At 55.8% G+C, this 9848-nt stretch overlaps 1 protein-coding gene across 1 annotated transcript; it reads right to left on the reverse strand.

Annotated features, from left to right (window-relative positions):
* Nucleotides 1-498: 498 nt before the first annotated feature.
* LOC103011637 (spermatogenesis-associated protein 2-like protein) lies at nt 499-2903 on the reverse strand. Its single transcript, XM_007198300.2, has 2 exons — nt 2508-2903; nt 499-1895 (listed from the first exon to the last, which is right to left on the reverse strand). Exons 1-2 carry the CDS (start codon nt 2847-2849, stop codon nt 774-776), a joined length of 1464 nt encoding a protein of 487 aa, XP_007198362.2. The 5' UTR covers nt 2850-2903; the 3' UTR covers nt 499-773.
* Nucleotides 2904-9848: the final 6945 nt, after the last annotated feature.

Below are 9848 nucleotides of genomic sequence, written 5' to 3' on the forward strand. Positions count from 1 at the left end.
TCTCTTGGGGCCCCCATGAGGACTGCCCGTGTGTGTGTGTGTGTGTGTGTGTGTACGTTCCTGGACACACCCACTTGTGTGCATGCATGTGTGCATATGTGGGGGCAGGAGAGGCTGGTGGAGGGGGCACCCCCACTCCAGGCAGCCCAGATGATGGAGCCCCCAACCCTGGATGCAGAGCAGGCCTCTGAGCTGACCCTGGGCTCCCAACTGTGGCCTTGCTCTCTGTCAACCTGAAGTTGGCTGAGAGAAAAGGGAGGCTGACAGAGGACCCTAAACAGATTAAGAGTGTATTACACGTCTGGTTGTCTACACATCTCTCTTTTAATCTGCTCTGTGACAGGTGCCTTAAGGATGCTGAGGGAAACTGCTATTCAGAGATGCAGGATGACTCTCCCAAGGTCACACACTGAGCTGGGATGTGAAGGGGACAGGAATCCCCCCTGAGGTCGGCACTATGCACACCTCACCTCATTAACTCTTCTTAGCCTCCTGTGAGGTAGATCTGACACCACACCCACTTTGAGACGAGGAAACATGGCTCAGAGAGGTGCAGTAAGTGGCCCAAAGTCACACAGTCTATAGGTGGCAGTGCTGGGACCTGAGACCAGCTGGGATTAGCAGGTTTGTCCCTGTGGCTGACAAGCTGTGGGTTTGGCTGCTGTCCCCACTGTGGTCCCAGATCCACCATCTCTCCCAAGTGTCACCTTCCTGGCAGAAGAGCAATTGGCTTAGTCAGGTGTCGGCCCCTGTGCCATCCAGGGGTGACAGTCTCAGCTGTTGCTCGTGTAGTATCCTCGTGTGGCACCTGGCACCTCCAGCCCCTCCGGGGGGACGTAGTGAGCACTGGGGGGCTCTTGTACATGAGAGGGGGCCTGAGGAGACCTCCAGAGCTGAGTGATTCTACCGTCTGGGCTGCCACCCTCACCGGCTGGCTCTGGCCTCATGAGAGGCTCTGATTGTCCATTCTCCTCAACCCCTGGGCCAGGGGAGCCCCCGGGGTGGCCTGCTGGAGTTGGGGGTCTGAGGAGGTGGGCGAGGTACTCACAGAGCTCATCCATCTCAGAGGAAGCACTTGGAGGTGCAGCTTCTGTACCAGGGGTGGCCAACTCCAGCTGTGCTTCTGGCTTTGGGTCCAAGGAATTCTCTGACAACTGGGGGCCTTGTACCAGGCAGAGCTGGCCGGGAAAGGTGACCCCTTTGCTCTCAGGAGCTGTGCTGGGGACCAGGGGCGGCTCGCTGCTGCTACCTGCGGGGACAGTTGCCTCCCCTGGCGGTGGGCTGGGCCCCAGACCTGGGCTCTGGAGTTGTTTTCCCTTCAGGCTGCTCAGGGGATGGTCCCTGGGGAACAAGGGTGTCTGGTGCAGCACAAGGTCGCTGTAGCAGGTCAGGAACTCCTCACTGTCCGAGCGTGTGCTGGTACAGTGCTGGGGCCCCAAGGAGACCGGGGGGCCAGTGAGGGGGCTGCCGGGGGCTATTGAGATCTCAGGCAGGCTAAAGGCCACAGGCAGAGAGCGCTGACCATCAGGGCTTTCAGCCAGGGCCCTCTCAGTCCTCGCCCCTGCTGAGGGGCCTGGGCTTGACTGGGCCTCCTTCAGGCCCTTGTGGGTCTTCAGCAGCCCTCTCTCTGAGCTCGGCCTGCAGTGGGGCCCGTCCACTTTCTCTCTGCCCGGCCCGAGGAGCTGCCTGCCCGAGGTTCCGAGAACGGCCTCACACATGACTCTCGTCAGGAAGATCTCAAACACTATCTGCTTGGTGTCCTCCTCGCTGACGGCCTGGACCAGTGAAAACTCGGCCTCGGAGGTGGCCATGTAGCCCAGCCTGCCCAGGATGGTCTGCAGTGTGTGTTCAGAAAGCACAGGCCGCACCCAGTAGACAAAGTTCCCTGTGTATGTCTGGAACAAACAGAGTTGTTTGTTAGAGTGGGACACGTCTCAGCAGAGTGGCTGAGAGGGGCCAGGCAGGACCAAGGGCTGATGTCCAGGGCACAGAGGCTCCTGAGAAGCAGGTGGGCCAGGGCATGGGGCCAAATGGAAACCTGGCCCACAGTCATGTCACCCCTGTCCCATTTTACAGAAGGGCACACTGAGGCCAGAGGCAGGACTTTTGTCTCAAGTCACACAGCAGGAGAATGACTGAGCCAGCTGGTGTCCTGGCTTCCGGCCCAACAATCCTGGCCTGGAGCTAGAAGAGATTAAACCTTTCCAGTGGCTTTCCACAGCCAAACTCTTTCCCTTGTTTCTTGTGAGCTCCTTGGTGCTGTCTCTTTAGAGAAGCAGTACAGCCTAGTGGTTAGGAGCTGCACTGCCTGAGTTTGAGTCCTGTCTGGGCTGCTTATTAGCTGGTGACCACAGATAAGTTGCATTAACCTCTTTAGCCCTCAGTTTCTACATCTGTAAAATGGGACCAAAGTCAGTGGGCATGACAGACGACACACTGTTCCCCCAAGAGGCACAGCCCTGGTCCCTCCCCAAGACCCCCTCTCTCCGGGGCATGGCGGTGCCTACCTTCAGGGACATGATTTCCTTCCTCCAGGGAAACAGGAGTAGGTTGACGGAGATCAGCTCTAGGAATTCCAGTGCCCGCACCAGTTTGTGGCAGATGTGCTGGGCAGAGCTGGGAGCCCCCTGGGAGTGAGTGGTCCCCAGATCAGGGGCCACATCCTCAGGCAGATAGAGCTGAGGAGGGACCCCTGTGACCAGCAGCCGCTGGGCCCTGCAGGTGAGAGCTGCTTGCCTGCAGACCCCGAGCCGGCCCTCCCCTGCCCTATCCAGGTAGTAGCTGATGAGGTCATCCAGGAGGGTCTCAAGAGCATCCTCGTCTGGGCCTGGGGGTCGGGGCCGGCTCATGGCGGCTCCGAGAGACTGGATGTGGACGAGAGTCCTGTGGGCCTCCCAGGCCAGGCCCAGGCTGGCCTGCCTCTGTCCCGCCCCACAGCTCAATCAGGAAGCCGAGGAGGAAGTTGTGTTAGCAAAAGAGAAAGCTGTGCACGGTGTGGCTTGCCACAGCTTGTCACTCTGGGGCTGTGTTCATCTCCTCCCAGTGGAGCAGAGCCAAGGTCAGTCTGGGTTCTCGCCTTGCCCCAAGAGCAAGTGGGAAAGCACAGCAGCGCCTGCATCCTTCCACACCCCCTCTGCAGCGGTCGCTGCCCGTGCCGCCCGGCACCCTCAGCCCGCCCTGATGTCACCTGCTCAGGCTCCTGACGCCTCCTGCTTGAGAGCCTTCTTTGGCTGGTGTGCGGGCTGCAAGTGCCAGGGAGTTAACACCCAGGGGCAACCCTCAGCCAACCAAGGAGGGTCAGTGGATAGAAACCCCAGCTTCCTGCCCTTGGTGGGACAGTTCTGAGGTGCGTTCTACTCTGTCTCTCAGAGGGTCCCCAGTGGATCACTCCGGTTGCCCACAGCAGTAACCTGCTCATTGATGCATCTGTGTTGACTCTTCTCCCTCCCTGTCTTAATTCCTGACTCCTTCACTGTGCTTCCTGGGATCACCTCCCACCTGAACTATTTATACCCAGGTCTTGAGTCAGGGACAGCTTTTGGAGGAATTGAGATGGATACAATCACCTATGCACTCTCCCATCAAGCCTTCCCTCACTCCACTGCCCCCTCCCACCCTCCCTCCCTCCCTCTCTCCCCCCCTTTCTCCCTTCCTTCCATTCACCCACTACTTAATTCAGCGATGATTCACTCATTCATTCAGCCACTCAGTGACTCACTCGTTCCATGTGGGTCAGCATTTCTCAAAGTGTGCTCCACCTAGGAGCACTTGTTTGGGGCTTTAATCAATCTTATGTGAGTGAAGATTTCCTGTGGCCAAATGCATTTGGGAACCACTGGATTAAGTAAGGTCTCTAGGCTTCTTGGCTTTAGGACCTCTCATGTGGGCGCTCACTGGGGGTGTGAGTTTCTAGGAGGGGGCAACCTGTGCTCTGTTTCCCAACTTCTTGGACCCTGGGTCCTTTCAGTGTTCTCATATGGTGATTGGGGCAGTGTCGTCCTTGAGCAGGTGGCCTGGCTCTGTCCACGCCAGCCCGGGGGCTTCAGAGGCAAATGAGACAAAGCACCTGCCCTCGGTGGCTCACAGTCTGGAGAGCCCAGTTGAGGGGGTGGTGGATGTGCAGGAGCTGGCTGTGACCTTGTAGTAACACAGCCCAGGAAGACTTGATTCTTGACCATCCTTTCTGTGAGACTCTGCTGGCCTCCTGCCCCTCCAGTCATCAGGAAGGGCATCTGCCTGGTGCTTGGCCTTGGAGCGGCCTCAGACCTGAGCTCACCACACCTGGGGTCTCTTTGCTCCCTGCCCCCAACTCCCCTGCCCCCGGGGTCTGTTTGCTCCCTGCCCCCAACTCCCTTGCCTCCTGCAACCTTTTCTGAGCTCTGTGGCCAGGGCGGTTCCTACCTCTCTGGTTGGGAACTTACTTCCTCATGGGAGTGCTACTTGGAAATGGGTCTCCCAGTGAGTGGCAGCTCTCCCTCTGGAGGCTGGTCTGGGTTAGTCATTTTTTAGGTCCAATGGTGGGGATGCTACTCTTTCACACACATAAGTTCATCTGATCCTGAAGCTAGGCAAGTTTAGGTAACTAGTCCAGGTCACATCTGACCACCCTTCTGGGTAGGAGACATAGGTCAGGGCTGTGCAGGCCAAGGTGGGTGGGAGCATGCTGGTGGACGTTTGGCATCCTGACAGCCTGGGGCCAAAGAGAGCCAGAGAGGCCCTTGTCCATCACTAGGCCAAATCTCCTTTCCTCTCATTTTATGAATGAGGAGACTGAGTCAGGGAGGGTAAGAGCTGGGATTAAAACCCAAGTATAGGGGCTTCCCTGGTGGCGCAGTGGTTGAGAATCTGCCTGCTAATGCAGGGGACACGGGTTCGAGCCCTGGTCTGGGAAGATCCCACATGCCATGGAGCAGCTGGGCCCGTGAGCCACAATTGCTGAGCCTGCGCGTCTGGAGCCTGTGCCCCGCGACGGGAGGGGCCGCGATAGAGAAAGGCCCGCGCACCGCGATGAAGAGCGGTCCCCGCACCGCGATGAAGAGTGGCCCCCGCTTGCCGCAACTGGAGAAAGCCCTCGCACGAACCGAAGACCCAACACAGCCAAAAATAAATAAATAAATAAATAAATAAATAAGAAAATCCTTTAAAAAAAAAAAAAAAAAAAAAACCCAAGTATATTAGTTTCTTATTGCTGCTGTAACAAATTACTGCAAATGTAATGGCTTAAAACAACACAAATTTATTATCTTATAATTCTAGAGGTGAGAAGTCCAAAATCAGTCTCTTTGGGCTGGTTCCTTTTGGAGGTTCTAGGGGAGGATCCGTTTCCTCGCTTTTTCCAGTTTCTGGAGGCTACCTGCATTCCCTGGCTGTGGCCCCTTCCTCCATCTTCAAAGCCAGCAGTATAGCATCTTGAAATCTCTCACTTCCCTCTTCATTCTGCTTCAGTTTATCACATCTTCTCTGACTATGACCCTGTGGCTTCCCTCTCATAAGGACCCTTGTGATTACACTGGGCCCACCTGGACAATCCAGGATAATTGACTCATCTCAAGGTCCTTAATCACACCTGCAACGTCCCTTTGCCATGGAAGGTAACATATTCACTGGTTCTGGGGATTAGGACCTGGACATCTTAGGGAGGCCGTTATTCAGTGTACTACACCAAGTCTATCTGATACCCAAGGCCATGCTTTTTCCATAATACCAAAGATTTGTAAGATCACCGAATAGAAGTGGCAGGTTTGGGGATGGGTCCCAGGCCACTGAATTATCTTGAAGGGCTGGTCACCAGACCATGGAATCGGGTCGGGGGGAGGTTTAAAACAAAAGAGTTTTAATTTTCTTTGTCTCTGTCTCTCTCCTTGGCCTCATTTGCTCTCTGAGGAGGGGCCTGGAGATGTTAAACCGAAGTTTACCAAACTGGTACACACAATTTAACCCCCGCCCCCATATGATTCTCCTATTGCTTTTGGTTACCTGTTGATTTAAGCACTTCACTCATTCTGGACATCTTAGTCCTCAGCCCTTGGGAGCCCCGTCATGTCTGTGAACTGCCTTCCACCCCAGTCTCTCCAGGGTGGTCCAAGATCATGGGGGGAGAACGCTGGCAGGTTGCCTGGATCCATTCCTCTCCCTGCCCTCTCGCAGGTGGGTCAGCCCTGCTTCTCCAATGCCAGCTTCCTCCCCCCATTGGACCACTGCTTCTCTTGAACTGTCGGATTTAGTGTTAATCGCATTATTCACACTTTCTGGGCCCTCAGGGGAGTGACTGTCTTAGTGAGAACCTGCTTTCTCTGCCTGCCAAGGTGACTTGCTTTGGGGACAATGCAGGGGGCAGAGGGAGGAGAGGGGATGCTGGAGATTTGTGGGGGGGTGCTTTGACTTAGGATAGGCTGATGGGGGATGGGGTCCTGAGGCCCAGAGAAGGAAAGGGCCTGGCTCAAGGTCACAGGAGTCAGGCTGGTGGGGATGCGTAGTTGCGGTCTGGCTGAGGCTGTGACCACAGGGCCTGAGGCCCTGCAGACCTGGGATTCCTTGGAGAGACGCTGAGCAGGCACAGCTGGGCTGCAACCCTGGGGGCAAAGGCATGCCCAGCCCCGTCCCTGCTCAGAAGCACCCGGCCTGCCCCAGGCAATTGGTCCTGATTTGAAAGAGTTCACCTGGGCTTGGGGAGGGTCACTGTGAGGTTGAGCAGAGCAGAGCCCGGGGCAGAGGATTTGCTCTCTCAGATGATAACGCTGCCTGTGCTTCCACTGCTCGTGCCCCCAGCCTAGTCAGTCTCTGGGGGACACCGATGATGACACCCGAGTGTGAGTATGGGTGGCCTTGGGGTGTGCATGTGGGACCCCTGAGCGTGTGAGCTCTGAGTGTGAGGGGCACAAGTGTGTGTGCAGTGAAGCCATCTGAGCCAATGCATACAGACCACAGGTGGTGTGAGCTGAGTGATGCTGCATACGGGCGTGTGCCCGAGGGTCTCTCTAGGAAGTTGGTGTGAGAGACCCCTGTGTGTATACGTGGGTGGGCTTGGCTGGTGCAAGCCAGTGGGTGTTCTGAGGGGCGGCTCTGGACGGCTCTGGACGGCCGTGCTCGGTATCAACCCTCGTTCCTCCCTCCCTCGGGTGATTCTGCGGCTCACGTGTGGCAGGTGCTGTGGGTGCCCTGTCTGGAGGCCGTGGAGTGCGCCGTGCCCGTGCTTACTCGTCCAGCGGCATCTTGTGCTGACCGTGGCGGTGGCCTCATCAGCCAGCAGCTGCAGCTCCCCTGTCTGAAGACTCTCTTTGGCCAGAGGTGCCTGCTCAGCGCACAAGGGCACAAGGGGCAGGGATTAACATTCACGGAAGAGCAGCCTCAGACAATGACCCCTGAGAGTCTGAGAGCCGCGTGTGAGTAATCTGTCTCCCTCCCTCAGTCTCCGAGAGACTGAGCTCCACGCAGTCTCTCGGAGTTGCCAAGGGGATGGAGCTCAGTTGCCCACAGTGGTGACCAGCATGACGACACCCTGCATGGGCTTCCTTCCTTTCCTGGTTTCACTGCCCACTCTGTGGTGGTACTCCCAGGGTTGCCTTCCTCATCAGCCCCTTGTGTCCACATCCTGTCGCAGGGCCTGGTCCTGCCCCTCCTCCTGTTCCCACCATCCTGGGAATTTGACTTCACTTCCCATCTCCTTGGGGCCCAGGATGCTCTCCTTGGCCCGACCCCTCAGGCCCCTGGCAGAGGGAGGCAGCCAGGCTCCTTGTCGGAGTGTGCACAAGGACCTGGGATGTGGCACTGTATGTGGACACAAGGCACGTTGTGGATGGAGGAGGTGGAAAACACCGAGCTCGATAGTGCCCTGGGCCAGGGGGATCCTGAGTGTATTTGCTGTTGGAACTGGGTGTCGGCGTGGCATGGTTCCGGTTGGGGTCACCACGGGCACCACGTGGGCTGGGCACCATCGCCATGAAGGCTGCTACATTCATTCCCAGGAGCAGGGGTCTCAGAGCACAGAGGTGGCACCTGAGCCGTACACAGTGGTGTTTAGAAGGACAGGGGAGTGATTATTTTGTACACAGCAAGGGGCACTTAGGTATCTGGCTGTGGCCAGAGAGATGCGGAGGCAGGAGTGATTCCTGAAAATGGGGTACTTGAACGATTTAAACTTTATGGAACATCCCAAGGGTGGAGGACAAGCCCAGAACCAAAACAAGTTCTGTCTACAACAATGAGTGTCCGCAGGCAGTGGGTTAGAAAGTGGGAGAAGGGAGTTTCAGGGGCTGACTCATTTGCTTTGAACAGTGGCGGGAGGCAGCCAGCAGGTGGCAGTGTGGGCTTGCAGTGGGGCTGGCGGGCGCAAGCCTCTTGGGACCTGGGACAGGGCTGTACCTTCCTTCAGGATCGCACCCCACTTTTAGGGCACTTGGGGGTTTAGGACTATGCTAGTGGACTCTGCCTGAGTTCGAGTGGGAGGGAATAGTGACAGAGGAAGGGAACCGGCCTCTGTCGGCCAAGGAATCAACGACCAAAGCCAAGGTCTTATGGAAAGCAGAGACAGGAAGAGAATTTTTGCAGAGGGGGAGAAAACAACTCATTTCAGTCTAATTACCCGCCCCCCCCCCCCTTCCTGGTAGTCAAAGCCATCAGGGTGTGGAGAGCCAACTGCTGTCAAAGTGCAGTCCCTGGTGTTCCTGGAGTCTTGAAGTTTATGACTTGAAGTTTATGGCCTGTCTTGGTGGCAGTTACACTGGCCAAGTCTTGGAGAAATGATGCCATGTTTTAGAGAGGTTAAAAAAAATTAACTCGTGTAAGTCACTAGCTACGCAAATATCCGTGTCACTAGGAGAATGACAAGGCTTCAATGGCTGCTAATTTTGAGAGAAGTAACATATTATCCGTTTGCTGCTATTTACCATTTCCCTTCCTTACAAGTTTCAGATGGTGCCAGCCCACCATGGGCTCCTTGATCATATTACTTCTTGCAACATTTGTTATTGATATATTTATTTTGAACACAGAAAAGATACATTGTTGCTTATTTAGCGCTTAATCCAGGAACAAGAAAAGCTGTTCAGCTCCATCCCTCAAACACTGATGAGCATGTGGGGATTTTTATCTTTTCCGCGCCCACCCCCCTCCCCCCAGCACTCTCTAGGGTTGCAGAAGCAGGATGCGTTTCTTAAAAGAGTCTCATCCCTGGAGTGCATTTTAAAGGCTATACAGTACAACAGACAGATATTTTTTGCCTAGGAAACTGTACACCACAAAGGTGGACAGAACTGCTTGTAAACAAGGTCCCTCCCCCGGGGCGGAGTCAGGGGCTCCAGGATGCTACAGAACCTCTGGGTGGATTCCTTTCAGTTCTGCACCAGAAGAAATTCTATTTCTACAGAAAATAAAATTCACGATTGCTTTCCTTGCCGCCTCTCTTCTTCAGAAAGGGATTACTAAATTGTCTTAGCCCTTTGTTGGAGGAACTGAAATGCGGGGGAGAGGATGGTTGGAGGTGCTCTTGTTTAAGGAGGGGGTGAGGAGGGAGGCAGGGTGGATTTGAGAACTCTCTGCCGCTGGTGATGCCGGCGGGGACACTCTTCACAGATGCTGGGCTGCCGCCCTCTGGCAGGCTGGGTCTTCAGGTGTCTTCAAGGTAACTTCAGCTCTGTTACCTGCATGGTCTCTGATGGAAATTGCTGGGATTCAGGGGCCAATATCTGAGTCTCTACAACCAGGCCCACGTATCCCCTTCCGTGGTACCCCCGGCAGCAAGGCCGAGATGTAGCCACTGGTGCTTTTGCAGTGGCATAGTGGGGCCCACATCCCCTTCATTTCGTCTCCTCAAACGCCATGGAGGGCAGGACCAGAATGCGTTGGCTGAC

This window comes from Balaenoptera acutorostrata, chromosome 19 (assembly GCF_949987535.1).
Source record: "Balaenoptera acutorostrata chromosome 19, mBalAcu1.1, whole genome shotgun sequence".
Lineage (NCBI taxonomy): Eukaryota > Metazoa > Chordata > Mammalia > Artiodactyla > Balaenopteridae > Balaenoptera > Balaenoptera acutorostrata.

What these genes read in the sequence shown, in the direction of transcription:
- LOC103011637 (XM_007198300.2), bottom strand. Translation starts at nt 2,849, where the DNA reads ATGAGCCGGCCCCGACCCCCAGGCCCAGACGAGGATGCTCTTGAGACC. An exon ending in AGGAAATCATGTCCCTGAAG is followed by an intron (nt 1,896 to 2,507) that starts GTAGGCACCGCC and finishes TGTTTGTTCCAG; the next exon opens with ACATACACAGGGAACTTTGT.